Source organism: Panicum hallii, chromosome 3, assembly GCF_002211085.1.
Source record: "Panicum hallii strain FIL2 chromosome 3, PHallii_v3.1, whole genome shotgun sequence".
In the NCBI taxonomy this organism is placed as follows: domain Eukaryota; kingdom Viridiplantae; phylum Streptophyta; class Magnoliopsida; order Poales; family Poaceae; genus Panicum; species Panicum hallii.
The window spans coordinates 3188073-3207860 of record NC_038044.1 but is presented as its reverse complement, the minus strand read 5'-3'; the positions used below and the strand labels follow the sequence as shown (position 1 = coordinate 3207860).

Sequence of the window (19788 nt, the reverse complement as noted above, 5' to 3'; positions counted from 1 at the left end):
TTATTGATCAATTGTAGACTATATTTTTGCATAATAACATTTTTGTCCATGTTATAACGCGTGGTGTGCAAAAAAAGACTAACACCATATGCATAGTGACAAGTTGTCCTACACTATATTGCGTGCAGAAAGGTTTTCCAGCTTATGTTCGTAATATACCATGTCGTGGGTTAGATTGAGAAAATGCTAGAATATACTGATATTAATAGAATACCGTGCGAAAACGAAATTAAAATTACTTTCCCTAAGAATAATGTGTGGCTGGGAGACTGGAACAGTTAGGTGTTTAGTTGTTCACTAATAACGTTTAGAAATTGTTGACAGGATCATGAAACTGTCGCGTCAGGATAAGAATTTCTTGTTCAATTCTCATGATTTGATGAACCATGTTTCGAAGGCGTATGATGTGTGCTAGTTGCAACATTTTCAGGTTGCGTGCTTATACATTAACTTGTGAGACTGGCATGTGGGATCCAGGTGGTGACATGACTGGCCCACCAGCTACAAACTTCAGCCGGGTCCGGGCGAGGTACAGCGTTGCTCACTAGAGAGTATTTTTAATCTTCTTGCTCCGCCAAGAATTTTTTTTTACTTTGGTACCAAAAAAGTTTTCTTTTACCTTTTTATTAAAATTTTTATTATTAATCAATTGTAGGCTATATTTTTGCAGAATGATAAAAACTTTACTATTAATCAATCTTAGACTATATTTTGCCAGAATAACATTTTTATCTGTGTTATAACGCGTGGTATGCATAGTACGATAAGTTGTGCTACACTATATCGCGTGCGGAGAGGTTTCCCAGCATATGTTTCTTTTTTAATTACACAGTACAACTCGACACTCACACGTGCACACGCACACGCACTCACCCTTATAAACACACGTACGCAAACCCTACCTCTATGAGCATCTTCGAAGACTGAGTCGGTAGATTCTCGAGATTGATGAAATCACCATAGACGCCTCGCTAATATGCCAAGTCATGGGTTAGATTGAGAAAATGCTAGAATAAACTAATATCAATAGAATAACATGTGAAAAGTAAATTAAAATTATTTTTCCATGAGAATAATGCGTGGCTGGGAACTTGGGACAGTTAGTTGTTTAGTTGTTCACTAATAACGTTCAGAAATTGTTGACAGGATCCTGAAACTGCCGCGGGATAAGAATTTCTTGTTCAAATGCTCATGATGTGATGAACCGTGTTTCGAAGGCGGCTGATGGGTGTTAGTTGCAATATTTTCAGATTGCGTGCTTATACATCAACTTGTGAGACTGGCATGTGGGGCCCAGGAGTGACATGACTGGCCCACCAGCTGCAAACTGCAGCCTGGCCCAGGAGGTACAGCGTTGTTCACTAGAGAGAGATCGACTGGTGACAAGGCAAGACATGCTCACGCGTCGTGCGTTGCCCGCTCCTCCTTATCTCCTCCATGGTCCACACCAAGGATGGACACAGGCGACCAGACGAGATTCACTGGGCCGGAAGTCGTGATCGACGACGAGGTGCCGCCTTCATGGATGGAGAAAAGAAACAGAGGTTTTCCGTATTCGCGTCAGGACTTCGTGGACATGCTACTCAATCAAAGTGAAGCACAAGATAGCATCGATCAGCATTTATTTAGGAAAAAAGATTCACTAAAACCTCACCATCTTAACTATCTGCTTGATGATATCTTACTAGAACTTCCCGTCAAACAAAATTTCTTACTAGAACTGTCGGACCTTAAACCTCGCCGGAGAAGATAACCAGGGCCAAAAAGCATGAACCTCCGAGCGAATCTTTTTTTTTTTCTTATTGGTACTTCGATGTGAATCTTGCCGCTACAGATGGCCGTCCACCCTCCACACACGCAAAAAAACATGCACCGTGTAAACAGCAGATTTGTTTTTAGTAGATCGACTCAAAAGTCAAAACAAAATAAAAAAAGGTGCAACTTCGATTCGTCAAGCAAATTTGTTGCCCCGTACAACCTATAAAATACGCAGAACATTCGAATGCAAGCTCCTCTGGCTCTAAGAATAGTGCTGAACGATCTGAATACAAACTGCCATGCTCAGCAGAGCACAGGACTTCAATGTTGAAGGGCATCGATCGATTTGCATTCTAGTTACAACTCAACTTGTTCGGCCGATTCCAGTTTCAGAGCATCCACATCAATGGCAGGCTGTCGCTTGTGCAAGAGGCCTGGAAGGCACTATAATTCAGAACACTTTTGCCACATTGTACAGATACCCAGTCAATTGAGCCCAGCAACAATCACAAGTTTCTCTCCTGCATCTAATGGTGAAACTACACCTTTGACCGAAGCCAGATCACAATTCACACCACATATCACAATTCACCAGATCACAATTCACACCACATATCACTGCGCAGTGGAAGTATTAGCCTCCCCAGCTATGGGTCTCATCTCATGTAGCCCAAACCTTTCAGCTTCTCCACCAGCTTCCTCTCCGCAGCAGCCTGAAATCATGAACCAGTGACCGTCAGATACACAACTTCAGAAAATTGTTATGCAGAGTTGAGCGCGCCTGTGAGTACCTCGAGCATGGGGCTATCTTTTGGGATGTTGCATGCCAGGACTATGTTCAGACCAGTCTTCAGCACTGAAACATGAAGTGATGTAAAGCTTGTTGTTGTTAATAAGCTACCATGAATGCATGACTATTAGTTAACTGACAACAGAAGCGGTACCTAGACGGCGGGCCATCCCTGATCCGGTGTTATCAGATGTTCCTCCAAGTACAGAGGTGACACTCACTCTGTTATCCTGCAATGGCCACGAGAAGGCAACATAGCAAAAATGACAACGAAACCTCAGTTTTCATGAGGCAACACATGAAAAAGACAATGAAATAATTGAACATCATCTTCTAAGAATGAAACAGTTACCACTTACAGGCCTAGTGGTTGCAGCAGCATACAGATGGCCAAATTTTGCTGTGTTGCATCCAACCCACACATAGATCTGCACCAAAACGAATAAAAAATAAAGGCTCAAATATAATCACTCACATAACTATTCTATATAAACCAATTAAAGCCTGAGAGGTTACACATTGCAAACAAGCTGAGAGGATTCAAAGGAAGATTGAAGGCTTTGAGCCGACCACCTCAAATGATATGAAGCATTTTCCCTATCATAACAATGATATATAAATAAAAACTTCAAGCTTTGCTCATAGTGACAATGTGGAACAGCCAAACACTTAAGTGACATGCTTTCATTTCATATGAAGAAACATACAGGACACGCTTGTAACTTCAGGGCTCAAATTTACTTGATTTTGTAAATGAAACTTGATAGACAACAGGTATAACATTCTCCTTTTACCCAGATGGCTAACACATAGAAGTATAGAACAAGCCACCAAAACAGCAACTACTATTAATACCATTCGCATTTCTCATCCAGATGAAGTTTCTTTTCCCAGCTTATCTATAACTACTTTTCCTTTTTGTCTTGCACTTGGCTGTACAGATTGGCCAACATTCAAGTCTACCATTAGAAGTAGCACAAGCATTTTTTATCGTAACAATGAACTTGTGATACGTCATGAATTTAGAGAAGTTTCAGTTTGATACTTCGATTGGAACCAAGAAACCTTGTTTACCTGTTTAGAGAACCTCACTATCTGAAAATGAAGCGTGACATCATGAAGGTCCTCCGTGAAACAAGTGACTTGGAGGCCCCCCTCGGATGACGAATCGCCAGAAGAATTAGTTTGGCCCTCTGTCCGGGTTGGCGAACTCACCACCAAATCTGAAAAGCTTGTCCTCAGCTCCTCTGAAGACATCATGCGCCTTTAAACCCTGAAATAAGATCAAACTACTTCAATTCCGTGCTTAATGATATAACAAAGTGGATAAAAACATGAAGCGGTTGAGAAGTTTTAGTTATTTAATGCCAACGTTTGTAACTTTGGATCCATTTCCACAATCCGCTTCTGAAACCAAGGATCAGTGACATTCAGCATTGTGCAACATGAGGATTATTTAACTTAAAGTTAGAATTGATTTGTGCTGTTCTTAATTCTGGTTCTGTAAGTGAAGTTGGTCGGGTTGATTATCAATTCAGTAGTAGCAGGAGCATCACACTGTATTGGTCCTCTTCATTATGTAATTATAGGACAATTGAACAAATAAAGTACAGGATGCAACATAAATATAATGGTATTTCGTTTCAATGTGTGCTACTGTGCTAGTAGCACACATTGAAAATTTTCGTTTTGATAGCCTAAAGTGTAGGTTCATAGCACATAATTGAGTATCAACAACATAAAATAGCAAGAAAGATTTCAAATCAGTAGTGGCACTGCCACTCTTCTTACTTTTCATAGTTCAGACATACAAATTACAAGTATTCAAGTTTTAGAGAGAGAAAAATACTCACTGCATTTCTGCTAATTTTTTTCAAAAATTCATAAACAATCACAAGTTGCAATGACACATTTTTCACGAAATATGGATAAAGTCGTCAATCCTCACCTTGGTTCACTTCACTGGCTTGGTTTGAGGACGATGCCCGTTGCCTGGTCGCCGGTCGGTGGTCGCTGCGCTCCGTAGGCCGTCGCGTTGCCGCCTCTGGCTGGCTCCCTGCTCTGCGCGTGCGCTGTGCCCCTGCGCGGCGTGGGCGCGCGGCAGGCGGCCGGAGCCTGGCTCCTGCACGAACGCGGTGCGGCGCGCGCGGGTCCCGGGGCGACGAGCGCCGGGCGGCCGCGCGCTGGCCGTTGGCCGCTGGGGCGAGACCGGCGGGGCGCAAGGCGGCGGCCGGCGGGGCGACGGGCGAGACGGGCAGACGGCGGCGTCGGGGGGAATCTGGAGACGGAGGGCCGGAAGAGTCCAGGGGCCAGTTTGGCAGAGGTCCCAAACCTGATTCTCTGCTGAATCCAGTAAGAACTCTGCCAAATAGTTTTTCAGAGAGAAGTGATTCTCTGCTGATTCTGTGGAATGATACTCTAAAATGAACTAAGAGGCTGGGAGCTGAAGTAGCTTCTTCTGATTCTGTGAAGTGATTCTCCATCCTAATTTTAAGAGTTTATGCTAGAGAATCACCTTCAGCTACAGAATCACTTCTCTTAGAGAATCAGATTCCACAGAGAATCAGAATCAGTTGGAGCTCTACCAAACTGGCCCAACATCAGACCTGGCTGCCGATTTTGTTGGGCCGCGTGTGGGCCGGCGGTGGGCAGATGGGACGTGGCCTGCTGAGATTTTTTTGGGCAAAGGAAAGATTGGGAAGGAGTTTGTTGTGTTATTTTTATTTTTTAATCATATATATAGGATATGTTTCATATATAAAATTTTTGGCTAAAAATAACGCAAAATTCAGGTCGCAGGGGTGCGAGTGAACGCGTCGCACAAAGCTCCACCTCGCTCCCTGCAAGTGGGTCTCCTCGCAACTCCGGCCCGTTTTGGGGAGTGGGAAGCTGTCAACGATAAAAAATGGGTTAGGGTGGGAGGTGGGGGACCAGCGAGAGGTGGGAAGTGAGGGAGCTGCCGGCGGCGACGTCGTCATCGGTCGGGGTGTTGGTCTAAGTGGCGGTTAGGGTTAGAGTTTCTAGAGTTTTGGTTTCGAGATTTTACGGTAACGGGGTCTTCCATGGCCGACGGCTATAAAAGGTGAGGTCAGAGTGGCGGTGGTCCAGCGTGGTGGCGGTTCGGCCGGTGGTGGAGGCGAGATGGCGCGGAAGCGCCAGCCGGGCAGGGCTCGACCCCCGCTGCAGTGGTCGGCTAGGGGGGGGGGCGCAAGATGAAGGCTGGGGTTGATGGCCGGCGGTGGATGGACGGGCAGCACGGTGGCGGATCTGGCGGCCCGCCATCGGAGACGATGGAGACGACGACGGCAGGGGCGAGCACATCGTAGGCCACCGCGTGCCTTCTGCAACGTCTCGTCTTTCGGTTATGGGCGTTGCTCCTAGTAGGATCAGAAAATAATAGATATTTAATTGAATATTCTTAAATTTAATGGGACGCGCTCTACTAATTGTAAGTTCAATCAAATTGGAGAAGAGATGGGGATTGGGGAGGAACTGAACAAGAGCTGCCTGAGGGGCTGCACGTGTAGTGGAGGGGAAGCCCGTTGCCCGCAGCTTGCTCTGCATCGCGTGATGGCGCCTCCTGCCTCTGTCTGTCTGCCTCTGGGGCCGCTCGCCGGGATGGCAGGCGCCGGCGCACGTGAACAGGAGATCAAGCAACCTGGCTCAAGCGGATGCGCAGAGCCGCAGATGCAAGGGAAGCCTCCGGCTCTCCGCCCGCTGTGGCCGTGGTCGCTGGTTTGTCCACCGTCGATCTCGTCCCACGGTCCCAGCGGCGGCTAGGGTTCTGTCTTCGCCTCTCGGTGTTGACGGGGACGAGACCGACAGATGGAGCCAGGGAGCAACAGAGACGGGCCGGGCCGAGGGGGTCGGGTGGACGCTTTGACCAATCCGCATTGTGTCAGCCCAGAGGCCCAGTAACGTGGAGAGCAGGCCGAGCGTGTGAGAGGAGGCCGTGCCCATGCGGAAGAGGAAAAACAGAACAGATTTTTTTATGGTCTTTTTCAGGATATTTTCTCTTTCCCTCTTGATCTCATGTGGTTTTGTATCTTTCTGTGTTCTTAAATAATTTATAAATTAGTTTTTGAATATATATCACAAGAAGCTTAAATAGAAAATATTCTAAAATGTTCGACAGCGCTTTGTGCTCTCCGGTGATAGTGAGCTCCGGTTGATCCTGTCAAGGTCGCTTTCTCTTCTTTTAATGAAACATACGCGTGATGCACGTTCTCTAAACAAAAATGTATGTGTTAAATTCATAAACACTATAAATAAGTTTATTCATAGAGTCCATGAAAAGAACACGTATCTAAAGCTGAAGAATATAACAATCCGAAGAGATCACATCATTTGCCCATGTTGGTCCGTGAGGTGGAAGAAAAAGTTACAAGAATACAACGCGCTGCAGCGCCCTCACTCAAAGACGTATATTACAAACAGGGATACAATCAGAGGGAGGAGGAGGCTTTTTTCATGGCCACATCGTCTTTGCAAACAGCAGCTTCTCGAATTCCTTGAGGATTGTCACCTCCGCACACACCACCACCTGCACGCCGCCGCCGCCGTCGTTCATCAGGTACACGAACCCCGAGCGCTCCGACTCGGCGCGCACCATCAGCTGCGGCTTCCCCCACCCGTAGTCCGCGTCGTACACTGGCATGCCCAGCCAGCTGATCACCCTCAGCTCCGTCTCCGGCAGGCTCCCCGGAATCGGCTTGCCGTTCTGCTCCGCGTGCTCGAAGTAGTCGATGGCCGACCGCACCACCTCGTTGTCCATCCGGCGGACGGCGCCCCTGATCCGGCCGGCGGTATCGGCCAGCGACTCCGTGGTGACGTCGCGCACCACGCCGGACGTCCCCACCCAGATGAGCGCGTTGCCGAAGTAGCTGTCCGGGACCGGCGGCTTCATGCGGCGCCGGACGTTGGCCGGGAGGGTGAGGCGGGTGGTGGCGTCCGCCGGCAGGACCCTCGCGACGCACACGCACCGCCACACGTGGGCGCTCAGCACGCAGAAGGTGCTGACGCCGCCGCAGGCCTGCTTGAGAGCGGCGACGTGGTCCTTGGAGACGGAGAAGACCTTGCTGGCGACGGGCCCTGAGGGCTGCGTCGTCAGGGTTAGCTTCGGGCAGAACACGGCGAAGGCGTCCGGGTTGACGAAGGGCGGCGACCGCGCGCGGAGGAGCCCACGGTCGTGGCACGGGAGCTCCGTTTCCGCCATGGCGCCGCCGTCGCGCCCGCTGCACAGTGCCGACCACGCGTGGAAGAAACTGAACGAGCTGATGGCGTCGCCGGCGGCGTGGTGCAGCGCCGTCCCGAAGGCCACCCCGCCACACTTGAGGAAGGTCACCTGTATGGCGAGCATGATGGACGACGGCTCGACGCGGGGAACGAACAGCTCCTTCAGCTCCTGCGACGGGCTGACGTCGCGGAAGTCGTCGACCGTGAGGTCGGAGCGAGCCACGGCGAGAAGCGCGCCCTCGGCGTTGCAGTCGATGACGAACCGGCCGTCGGCGTCGGCGCCGAGGCGCCCGGCGAGCGGGTAGAAGTCCACCAGGGCTCTGGCCATGGACTCCTTGAGCCGTGCCACGTCGAAGAAGTCACCGCCGGCGGCGGCGGGGCGGTAGAAGTAGACGGTCGGGGTGTGACCCCTGTTGACCAGCAGGAGGTCGAGGGGCGAGAGCCAAAGCTGTCCTCTCGGCGTCCCCAGGCTCGGGGATACAAGGCTGCTCTCCACCACTTGCACGTCGTCAGAGTACATCGCCATGGTATCGATCGATCTGGCTGCTGGCTGCTACTGCTCACTCGCACACGCATCGACGACTCACGTCGCCTCTTATATATATAGGGCTGTTGGATTATATATCGATAATTGGTGAAGCAACAGGATGTGTTGTGGTCAGGGACCTGTGTACGTACGTACGTACATGTGCTGCCACGCATCTGCTAGGGTATCCACGATCCGGCTAGACCTTTTATATAATCATCTACGAATTCAGAGGCTAATATTAATAAGCGTCGGTCGGTAGTAGGTTTCGCGACAAGAAATTAAAGAGCGCCCCCATATCATGCACAGTGTCACGTCATCACCGGCGCCGAGCAACAACCCAACTCATTCGTCGCTATAACTGGACATCGGTCGGTAAAGAGTTCTAGCGTATGGGCCTCGGGCAACAGGCCATGACTGAAGCCAACGGCCCACGATTCCACTCGCTCTCCAGCCGCCGCCGACTGCGACCCGCAAGGGCCATGGCCCTGTGGCACTGGCGGCCGAAGGAGCCCCACACCGCCGACCGCCGCCGTGGCCCTACGGCGCCCCCACCGAAGAGGGCCCGCGCCGCCGGCCACCGTTGAGGCCGAGGCCCCCGCCGAAGAGGCCCCGCGCCGCCACCCTTGCCGAGTCCCCATGCTGCTGGCCGGCGGAGAGCCCCCAAGCTGCCAGCCGTTAAAGGTAGATGTAAGCCTCGTGCCCTCCCTTGAACCCTCCCCTTCCTTGCAATGTGGATCTGACAAATTGTGTGTTGGTGAAGCTACCTCCTCCTTGACGAACTCGTAGACACCTTTGATTTGTGTTACAAACTTAAGGCTATTCATCAGTTATATCACTACTAATGCTGCACGGCATCATCATGTTGCGGGAAAATCAAAGGATCTTTAGAAATTTAGTTTAAGATGAGCACAGGTGTGATATTATTATTCGCCCCTTTGCAACTGTAATTGTGTCACTTTTCTTTCTCTCTATAAGTAGAATCCAGTATATTTATGGCCCTTACTCTTTATAATGATGCTTGAAGAAGCGGTGTATTGTCAGTTTTCAGTTAACATTGCATTGCTTAGCCTATTTTTCCCTTACCAAATTGTCTATTTTCTCCCCAAAAATATTTTTGCAGTAATGTATTGGCTGGAAATTTGTTTGGCATATCACTTCGTGTAACATATTCTCATGCTTTTGTTAGCTCGTATATGGTCAGTAAAAATATCCTTCCTGTTATGAATGAATAAAAGCTTTCACAACTACAATAATTTTCTTCACTGGAGAGCATTATTTCTGTGCATACTGTAGTTGCATTAGTCAAATAAAACCTCTGTTCTTCACTACAGTGCCTGTTAGCCCCATTTTCAGGATTCAGGGTAATGTTTTAGCCATGCTATATTTCTTTTGTTGTGTTTTTAGTCCGATGTGAAACCTATGGATTATCATTTGAGCATAGTGACTCCTTTTCATGTCATTATTGTACAATGTGCACAACAGTTGGTACTGTTCTTTGCATTCGGATCTACAGAAATTCATGCTTAGATACAGATTTAGAAAATCATGCTTAGATACGCATTTTGAGGGTACAATTTCTTTTTTGTGCCATTTATTGCTAGTTGGTTCTTTCTTGATATAGTAATACTTTCGAACCTTTCAGAGCCTTGATGAGATCCCAGACAAGACCCTCAGAAGCAAAGATGGTTGAAGAGTTTGCCAGGAATTTTTTAGTTTACTGCAAGAGTGCTTCAAAAGATATAGTTGTGATTGCAGAACCTTAATTGTTGCATTGGTTTAGTTGCCATGGTATTGTTATGTTACTTGTTTCTCTTGATTTCAAGTAGCAGATTCAATAGGTGGTGTATTTGGAAGTGTTATGGGCTTCCTAACAGGCGTGTTTACTCTTGTTTACTTCTAGCGCGCGCGTATGGATAAATTTTATCTACACTTGCTTGTAGCTACTCTTACTTACTATTAGTATACCACCACGCGTATATCCACATACTCATTTATCACGTGCATATGTCCACGTACTTATTTATCACTTTGAGTATGTTCATATACTAATTCTAAGATACTTCAAAGGGGTATGTACAAAAAATTTTAAAAGTATCCCTATTTTTTAAATATATCATAATATATATTAGTACTAGTATATAAAAATGAGTATATTCATATACTCCATGTATGGTCACATATTTAAAGTATATACCATATTTAAAGTATATATCATCACAGATGATCTAGTATGATCACATATATCTCGTATATATCTTTCGTTGGGTCAGATACGCCCTATATCATGGGATACACATGTAGAAGTAGCTACAAGCGCGTGTAGAATAGATTTTTTTATAATACATATATATAATACATACATATATATATGTATATATATAGTAGAGTGTCTATTTTGATACCGATTAATATGATATTATGGGCCTTGCACTACATAAATGAATGAATGTGTTGATGCATACTTTGTATGGTTAATGTGGTTACTGATATGATCAGATTAGGTTTTCTTTGATCCATTTGAATGATCCTATTGAACCATCAGTCGATAATATTTTCATATAGCGTTACATAGTTGGTTGGTAAAAGCTCGTCGGTCGGCAAAATTTTATCTTGACGCTACTTTTACCGATAAATAGTTAGGGTCGGCATAACTTGATACTGACTGATGATTCGTTGCTGCAACTACTTATAACGACGACAATGCAGATGGCAATTCGGGGCTGTGGTACAGTAAGTATCCAACAGAATTCGGATCTTGTCGATAATGCCTGCCAAGGTCGGCCCGACCCATCTGCCTTGTGAACTTCATGTTCATGTGGAGCCAGGAGAGCCAGGAAGCACGCCCGTGAGAAATCGCATCGATCATCAGTTACTGCACACCCGTGAGAAATCCTCAAGAGCATGCATGTGTAATGTATGGGTCCTGGTGACCCTGATGGCGATCTGATCTGTCGAGCTCGACGACTACTGCTACTTCTACCCTAAATTATTAGTTATTTAGCTTTTCTATCTAGGTGCATAGTAAAATCTACTTATCTAGGTGCATAGTAAAATCTACTGCGCCAATGCATATCCATACAACAGTGTTGAAACCCCTACATCGCGCGCATTCTAAAACAGTCTCATAATATTACGAGAAAGGAGCCAAATGTGTGTGATGCTGATGAATTCACAACTTCTAAAACAGACTTTTATGTTACATGCACGTTATCTATAATCCCCTGATGTATAAATACAAATATATGTGCCCACCTGCCCAATATATACAACTGGTACTATTATACTCCTTCATATAATGTTCACGTCATGTTTCACAAGAGCTAACCAAGTGAAAACGACCAGATCAAAGCCAAGTTCAAAATATGCACACTACACTGGAGCCTGAAATCGACTACGTCACATGTTCCTGCACTGCACTTCTGCACCACATACTGGAACCATCACTAGTCCAAACTTTGGCGCCAGCCTAGAGCGAGTGGATGCCCTTGGCCTTCTCAATCGCCTCTTTGATCTTCCAAGTCGGCTCTTCAAAAAGCATCGCTGGATCGTCGAACTGCGCTGCGAGGCTGGGCTCATCGAGGAACGCACAGAAGGTGTCTGCGACGGAGCTGGAGAGCGACTGCAGGTTGTACCCTCCTTCTAGGAAGAAGATGCAGCGGCCACCGCAGAGCTCCTTTGCAAGCTGCTTGATGCTCGATGCCAACATATAGAACGTGCCCGTTGTGAACTGCAGGCCAGCCAAGGGGTCCAGTGCATGCGCGTCATACCTGAAAAAGACATGAATAAGTTCAGCTTCCATAGCACCAATGAAGATCAAGGTGTGCTAGCAGCCGGGTTTGTGGAACAAAGGGAATGCGAATTTTCAGCGTTTTTAGGTTCAGAACAGTTTGGACTTAAGCTTGGATTGTGGAAGGAGGATCTCACCCAGCTGAAACAAGGATTATATCAGGCTTGAATCGTTGGGCCGATGGAGCAATGACCTCGTCAAAAGCACACCTCATTGCGTAATCGCCTGCGCCACCAGGAAGTGGCAGGTTGAGCGTTGCACCTTCGCCATCGCCCTGACCGACTTGGTTGATCTTACCAGTCCCAGGATAGCTTCCAAACTACACCAATCAAAGATATAGAAAACAAGATCGTTTGATGGTAAAGTTCAGCGCCTAGCTATGCAAATAGAAGGTGCAGAAAACAGGGATAAGAAACCTGGTGAGTTGAGAGGAAGAAGATGTCTGGATCATCATAAAATGCATCGGATGTCCCATTGCCATGGTGAACGTCAAAGTCTATTATCATCACCCGCTTTAGTCCATGTTGATGCTGAGCGTGCCGAGCAGCCACCGCAATGTTCCCAAAGACACAAAAGCCCATGGGACCTTGAGGAACAGCATGATGTCCTGGCGGCCTTACTAACGCAAAGCCAAGGGGTGGATTAGGACCTAACTTTGATGCGGCAACCTAGGAAAACACACAACATTTCTCGGGAAACCAGTACTGCAAAGGAAAATTTACTCAATCCTAAAATAACAAACATACTGAAACCACCAGTAAAGTCAACAGAGAGAAGATCAGTTACCACTGAATCAACCAATGTGATTCCGGCACCAGCTGATAGAAGTGATTCTTGGAAAGTCTACATAAAGAAAAATGGAACAACTAAAAAGGTGATACCGAAAATTTTGCTGATTCTCATTGCATGCACATCAGTGTGTGAAGTAAACTATGAAACCAATCATGACTAAAACCACAAAATTAATACCACAGAAAACCATTTTCATTTAAGATGAATTCAACAATGCTGTATTGTATAGCTTGTGACAGAACAGCAGTGAGCCAGTGAGATAGTACAGGACATGTGCATTTAGTCTCAAAAGAATGTAACAAGGAGAAAAGGACATGCATAGAGCATTACAGTCTCTGTAGCGTATGTTGGTCCAGTTCCTTCAATGAATATAAGACCCTCTTCTGAAGCTTTACTCATAGCCTGCACCCATAAACTCTCTAGATAAATCATTCTACCACATATTATGTAAATAGCAGCCTTGTTTCTAAATCCTATTGATATGATTTCATCAGTAGAGAAAAGCAACTTCCAATCCTCCTCTCATGCTAAAATGTAATTAAGAGCAGCTTGGTGACAAGTACCTTTTCGAGTCCAGTGATGTAAGATCTTGAATGAACTCGTGCAACATCATCTAAACAAGCAGGGTTGAAATTTTGAATTTCGAGAACCTGTGAACCACGATGCTGAAAGCAAAACAAATAAGATACTATGTAACCTAGGCATACTCATCCTTTCCCATTGAAAAGTAGATAATATAAGCAAGAACCATGCCAAAAACTGTTGAGAGTTTAAATGAAGAACAAAAAATTATCTGTTGAAAAATAATGAGATAAGAGTACTAAGTTACTGTCCTCAATAGTTCATTACCAGGGTAAAGAAAAAAGTCATTTCAGTGAGAATATATCATATGCATTGTCTAGGGTGGTTTTGCATTTTATAGATGAAGAGAACGTTTGCCCTATTCATTTTATCATTTATTAGATTTAGTCTTTAGCATGGATTTATGCTGAATGTAAAATAAAAGAAAATTAAGGTAATGCGAAGTAAGATAAAGTCCCGAAAGTTGTGAATATTCAGAGTAGTATTGCAGATATACCTTGGGGCTAAGCTCCAATTTCTCGAGAGCATCAACTATTGCAGGCACTCTTTTGTTAGATTCTGGATGTGCTTCCTGAATACCAAAAGAAATGGAAAATTATGATATAAGGCAGATGAGACAATTTACTAAACAATGAATTCAATGCGTCATTTTTTCAAGATAAAGAACAGTCTTTACTTACTAATCATATACAATGGGCTAGAAATACTGCATGTTGTTCAGCAACTCCGTACTTAAGTTCTCAACCATAACGCCAAACCAAATCAACAAAATGCACTCTTCAAACATGAATTTTAGGAACAGTTATGATTAATGAACAATAAAATGGAATACTAATGAGTTTCAGTTAACAGGTTGTTCATGACAATGAGCACCACAACATGAATGTGAATTCTGCTGTGAAACAGAATAAAAAATTGCTTACTTTGTTATGACCCAGGGCAGGAGAGGTACAATAGAGAATACGAGCATCGAGAAGTGAATTATCAGGTAATGCTAATTTCTTATGAGGATTGTCTTTCTCTGATACAGAAGCTCCCTCATTATCTGCCGAGCACTGTGCACTCCAACTCCTGATTTGTTTTTGTTCTCTTCCCGATGTTTGGAAGATGCTCCTCCAGGTTAAGGGATGATGACTTCCAAAGGCACAACAATGTCTGAGCAAAGGCAACATTCTCCCTGGAAAAAAAAGGGCCAGATTTCTTATATATGTATTTATACTGTTCGTTACTATTCACATGTGAACAGAAAATAGAAAGTTGAAATCAATAGCCAAAGCATCGACTGCACAGTGCACACTACATTTGGTGACTTGGAATAATAATTATTATCACCCCGATGCAAGAAAAGGCTTATTACAGCCAATAGAATAAAGACATGCACCGTGCTTGTTCAAACTCCATCCTTCCAAATGATAAGCCAAAAGTTAGGAATGATGGTACAACAATCGGAACTACCACTTCGTATTCATACCTCGAATCATCTTTACTGGGTTGGTGGCGGTGAAAACTAAGAACCAACTTCCGAAGGAAATCAGGGTATTCCCCCAATCATTTTCTTCCATCTTACTAGGTTTTACGCAGAAAAAAGAAGTAACTAAGTTTTGTGATCACAGTCCACTCCCTTCTACCATAACATGATTACATCATGGAGCCACCGTGAAAAGTGATGCTTTTAGCATTTCGTTTCAAGCAGAGGCAGAGCCAACAATAGCCCCTCTTCATTCCTAGAGCTTCCGGGCATGTAAACCAGTAACCAGCATGTCATGAAACTAAATTGGTACACATAAAGAAAAATCCCATCTAGCTATGGTAATTCAGCTTCACGCGAGCATTTCCACGAACAGATGGTAGGCATGGCTCGCACTTACTGCGGTAGCACAAGGAAGACGAACCAGGAAGAGCCAACAGAGCAGAGGGTTTACCTACCTCCAAGAATCGGAAGGGATGGCACCCACAGCTTCTCCATCACCCGCGGCAACAAAATCTCTGCGTCCTTGTCCGGCGTCTGCTCAACCCTCGTGTCAGGCAGCCGCCGCGGTCGAGTCGAGTGGTGGAGGAGCCGAGGGACCGGGCATCCACAACTGACGAACCCACAACTAACGCGGGCCGAGGTGGGCCGCCACGAGATCCTGGTATGGGCCGGCTGCTAGTCACATGTGAACCCAATAGGCCTAGATGCTGCGTCTCTTCTCGAAAGCGTCTTCTTGAACTAGCACGGCACGGGTGCGTGTCAGAAGTCAGAAGACGGCACCGGCGGCCGTCTTGAATTGGTCCGTGCGGCGGCGGCGGCGGCGGGAGGAGGAGGTAGGCGAGGGGATGGCGCAGCCGAGCAAGGAGCCGTGCAAGAAGGAGGCGTGCGACATCCAGGCCTGTCTCTCCAAGAACATTTTCGACTCCAGGAAGTAGGCACCCCTTCCCCCAACCCGAAGAATCTGATTGCTGCGTCAGTCCATGGATATTTCTCGATTTAGTTCACATGAATTGGTGGCGACGTGGGCGCGCTGTTCAGATTTTAGGAGCGGGGAGACCTAGAGAGCCATTGGTTTAGGGGTTTAGGAGTCACAAAGAACTCGTGCTATTGTGGACTTGGTAAATTTGCCCTGTACTCATCGTGTTAGGGATTGATGGTGACCACGTTATTGTTAGCAGCTAAGCGTGGTTCTCGTAACAAAGGTATGGAGGATTCTGGGGCTAATTTCTACTTGATGGCCATGGGCACTGCCGCACTGGGCAGCAAGATATTGCTTGCTTCAGATATTTGCTTGCATGCTCAATCATGAGTTTGGACCTTTTTCTCCTGACCTTGTTTTTGGCTGATTCTGGGGACAAAGGGTGGTGTCTGGATCCTAAGTTTCTAACAATTTTTTTTTACAATGTGCTATGTTTATCTGTGAGTAGCATTTTCTTAAGAAATTTGTTAGCATCATGCTGCTGTGGAGGAACTTCTACTCTAGGTTGGATGGTAAATTGATGCTATTCTGGGTCTTTGCCTTCCCTTTGTATCATTTTATATGCTAAACAGATTGTGCTGATTCATTTCTGCTCAGATCATGTTTCATAGGTTTTGCCTGTGTAAGTTTAGATTGTGCCTAGGTTTCTTTCGTAATTGTCCTGGAATCCTGGATTTTGCATCAGACAATTTGTAGAATGTACATGTGTTTGCCACGGCTCCAGAAATTAGTGTTTAATCCTTCTTCCAGGCCAATGAACATACCTCATTGCTTTTTCATTACAAGGAATACTATTCATGATCAATGACCACAGACCTTGATAACTGATTTGAGCATGACATTTTTATGGTTAGTTGGATGCATAATTAATAAATCATATGTCGCTAGGACAATTCCCCAGTAGCATTTATTTGTCTAATTGACTGAGAATCGATATGCTTGGCATGATTTAGGATTCTATTAGGGGTGGTGCCATGCATGAAAGTTAATTAAGATGAACAAGATTTGGGGCTTATTTGGTTACTCAGTATTTTTTGGAGTTAAGATTCTAGCTTCTCAATAGTACGGAGTACTGTGTTTTTAAATTGAGATGCTTGGGCGCAATAGAGATTTGACTTATATAAGCATTAGGATCTTGAACCGGATGAGGTGTTTGGGTAATGATGAGTGACTTGTTTTTAACACTAGGACTACAATAAACGTCATGCTTTCTTTTCTCAGCACTACAAAAAACAGTGGTTTTTGAATAATTTTGTTTTTTGATACTGTCAAGTTTTAACACAAAAGCACACATTTAGTAACTGGTGATACCATGCACTTAATTCATGAATCATTTTTCAATATGAAAATTAAATAAGGATATATTAGATCTTTTGTTATTATAATCATGTGCGCTTCATTTCGTACTCGTTTTATTTCTACAGGTGTGTGAAAGTTATTCAGTTACTTCAGTCATGTTGTGAGCAGTGTGAGTACAAATCAACACACTGTGGTTCCTTGTCTGGATTACTTAAGAACATTTCAAAGTGAGGAAACAATGCTGATACTGCAACGATTGAATAAAAGTAAGTTTCAAGACATTTAGTAATTCTATGGTTACTGAAATTTTAAATTTAATTTTTAATTCTTGTGTTGAGATTTCTATCTCTTAGTTTTATGCAAACAAGAGCACAACAGATTACAATGAACTTTGAGTTATTCTAGTAAATGCTGTCATACTTTATTTTGATCCTGAGAGCACCCCTTTTATCATCTCATGCTTTGTGTATGTCAATATAATAAGGTCATAACTATGAGGTATTCCAAGTATATACTTGATACTTCCACGGTTCCTCCACAAAATCTGTGTGGATATCCCTGAACCCTGATCACCAAAGTTTATTGATATATATGGTTGAACGATAAAAACACATACTGAAAGCTAAACATAACTGAAGGGAGAATTCGACAATTTCTTATACGAGAATCCGCCTTGCATTTATTCTATATGGTCAGATTCATCAAGCAAAATCATGTGGCGTGTTCTTAGATAACTGCATACCAACTTGACCATATGCTGCCATGTGGGGCCAAGGATAGCGGTAGCCAGGCAAATCCCACTTTCTTTGCTCTGCACATGAAGGAGAAGAGTATCAAGGGAAAAATGTTCTCTAAAAGTGGAGAATTTTTTTTGCTGCTTTTAAAGTTTTGAAATATTGTAATAACTTTGTTATAACCACAGGATTTTCTGTCTCATTTGGAGGTTGAATTTGTGATACAATTGACACAGAATTTTTCTTTTACAGGTTCTTTTCGGTTAGCTTAGGAGTTCAGGGGGGACATCAATCTCTCTTATGGATTAAGGTATTCTATAATGTGGCAGTTCACGTTGCGTTCTGTACTGTTCACCTAAGCCTACTGTATTAAGTTTCAGTTTCATGCTATTATAATAACGAGTCACATGCATTGCTAGTTGACTGGGTGAATTCTAAAATGTTTCCTCTTCACACAGGATGACTCGTAGGGGCATCTGTAATGCGGCCATCCTCAACCTGAATTATGCTCTGGTTGCTTGGTTATTTTGTACTGAGTTGAACGGCGGATAATTGTTTCTTTATGATCGATTCTGGCATCTGTTTACCTTTGGTACCCTTCATAGTTGTGCTCCTCTACACATGTAATCCCGGTTCCCTTCTTGAACAGCTAAATAAGTGAACCCACCCCATGTATACTGTACAATTATCCATACAGAGATGTTGTAGTGACCGCCGAAGTTTTTTGTGCCATTTCAGTGCTCACCCTGCCATACTCTGTGGCAAGAACCTCAAAATCTGGATAAAAACGTCTTGGATGATAATTTGATGTTTTCAGCAGAAACATGGCAAACGCACGATATCATAAACTTGGGCTGTAAGATATGGTGCCAATAAGGAACTCTGTGAGGTCATTTGATTTCAGTATCGAATTTGTGGTCAGTTCCAGGTTGCTGAGAAATACCAGTACCCTAGTTGAAGCAATTCAGTGGTGTGCCGTACTGCCACGCACATGAGTTCTCTACTATCTGTCTATCTGTAGCCAACAACCTTTTTGCTTGTGGAATGGAACTTCTATTTCTGAGTGATGCAATACCTACCAAGCGAGTGTGTAGATTGGTATGCAATGCGATGACTTCAAGCTGACACGCACAATACATTCTCTACAACTAATCCTTGCTGTCTACTTGGGACCAACCGGTTTGTTGGTGTGTCCTCCACTACACATGGCCGTTCCTTAACTTGTTTCTCATCTTCGATTCATGTCATAATTCAGTCAGGCATTATGTATGCACAAGAGGGACCGATAATATTCGGTCCATCCCTTTTTGTACTGATCGGATTGTATTCATTAAAGCCACTTTTATTCTTCTTTACGACGGATTAGCGACGTCTAAACGGTTGAAAGTTGATGCACAAAAGGGTCTGACTAGGAGTGCATTTTGAATTTTGCAAAAATGTGGGTTCTCCTTTTTTTTGTCATTTCCACTACTGTAGCTGAGACAGATAGTCTTGATTTCTGGTCAGAAAAGTTAAGTACTTGGATTTGGTGATGTGATTAGCAAACCTAATTTAGATGTGCTTCAGTTTACATTTGCACAGGTCAACTGAACAATTGCGTCATGAGCCCATGATTTCAATTGAGGTGTTAAAATTGGAAACTTTTGGCTGCACTTCGCATAATAATGCCAAATAGGACAAAAAAAGAAATTATATTGCAATTTTACAAAAGTAGCAAATATATTCTCTTATTGTTCCGAAATTTCATATGGCGCAAGAACTGTGGAAGTTCAGCCATGAAAGAATTTGACAAAATAGCAAAATCAGCCTGATTATACAACATTGTTCGATGC

General features: G+C 44.5%; 4 protein-coding genes and 2 long non-coding RNA genes across 7 annotated transcripts; 3 read left to right on the top strand and 3 right to left on the bottom strand.

The window, feature by feature from the left end:
- Positions 1 to 2078: 2078 nt before the first annotated feature.
- Positions 2079 to 4815, bottom strand: LOC112886076 (proteasome assembly chaperone 4). Its single transcript, XM_025951848.1, is given in 7 exon segments — positions 2079 to 2421; positions 2424 to 2471; positions 2550 to 2614; positions 2703 to 2778; positions 2908 to 2976; positions 3623 to 3821; positions 4497 to 4815. Coding segments are annotated over 6 exon segments (492 nt in total). The 5' UTR covers positions 3809 to 3821; positions 4497 to 4815; the 3' UTR covers positions 2079 to 2373.
- A 2068-nt stretch (positions 4816 to 6883) lies between these two features.
- On the bottom strand, positions 6884 to 8373 carry LOC112886631 (putrescine hydroxycinnamoyltransferase 1-like). The gene has a single exon (XM_025952585.1). It carries the CDS (start codon positions 8307 to 8309, stop codon positions 7017 to 7019), a length of 1293 nt encoding a protein of 430 aa, XP_025808370.1. The 5' UTR covers positions 8310 to 8373; the 3' UTR covers positions 6884 to 7016.
- Positions 8374 to 8661: 288 nt separating this feature from the next.
- LOC112886938 lies at positions 8662 to 10302 on the top strand. The gene is made up of 2 exons (XR_003227460.1): positions 8662 to 9224; positions 9955 to 10302. It is a non-coding gene; the product is annotated as an uncharacterized LOC112886938 (long non-coding RNA).
- A 1165-nt stretch (positions 10303 to 11467) lies between these two features.
- Positions 11468 to 15556, bottom strand: LOC112885829 (histone deacetylase 14). Of its 2 annotated transcripts, none has more exons than XM_025951496.1 (9): positions 15400 to 15556; positions 14397 to 14650; positions 13970 to 14044; positions 13455 to 13556; positions 13222 to 13293; positions 12886 to 12942; positions 12516 to 12767; positions 12237 to 12418; positions 11468 to 12079 (listed from the first exon to the last, which is right to left on the bottom strand). In XM_025951496.1, the coding sequence occupies exons 1-9, from the start codon at positions 15437 to 15439 to the stop codon at positions 11779 to 11781; spliced, it is 1335 nt and encodes a 444-aa protein (XP_025807281.1). In that variant the 5' UTR covers positions 15440 to 15556; the 3' UTR covers positions 11468 to 11778. The 2 variants fall into 2 exon arrangements, with proteins under 2 accessions (XP_025807281.1, XP_025807282.1); XM_025951497.1 differs by having other exon boundaries at positions 15396 to 15537.
- On the top strand, positions 14330 to 14871 carry LOC112885831. Its single transcript, XR_003227282.1, has 2 exons — positions 14330 to 14461; positions 14581 to 14871. It is a non-coding gene; the product is annotated as an uncharacterized LOC112885831 (long non-coding RNA).
- A 131-nt stretch (positions 15557 to 15687) lies between the features above and the next one.
- LOC112885830 (cx9C motif-containing protein 4) lies at positions 15688 to 18732 on the top strand. Its single transcript, XM_025951498.1, has 4 exons — positions 15688 to 15875; positions 17348 to 17488; positions 18209 to 18266; positions 18415 to 18732. Exons 1-2 carry the CDS (start codon positions 15790 to 15792, stop codon positions 17451 to 17453), a joined length of 192 nt encoding a protein of 63 aa, XP_025807283.1. The 5' UTR covers positions 15688 to 15789; the 3' UTR covers positions 17454 to 17488; positions 18209 to 18266; positions 18415 to 18732.
- The last annotated feature ends 1056 nt before the right edge of the window (positions 18733 to 19788 follow it).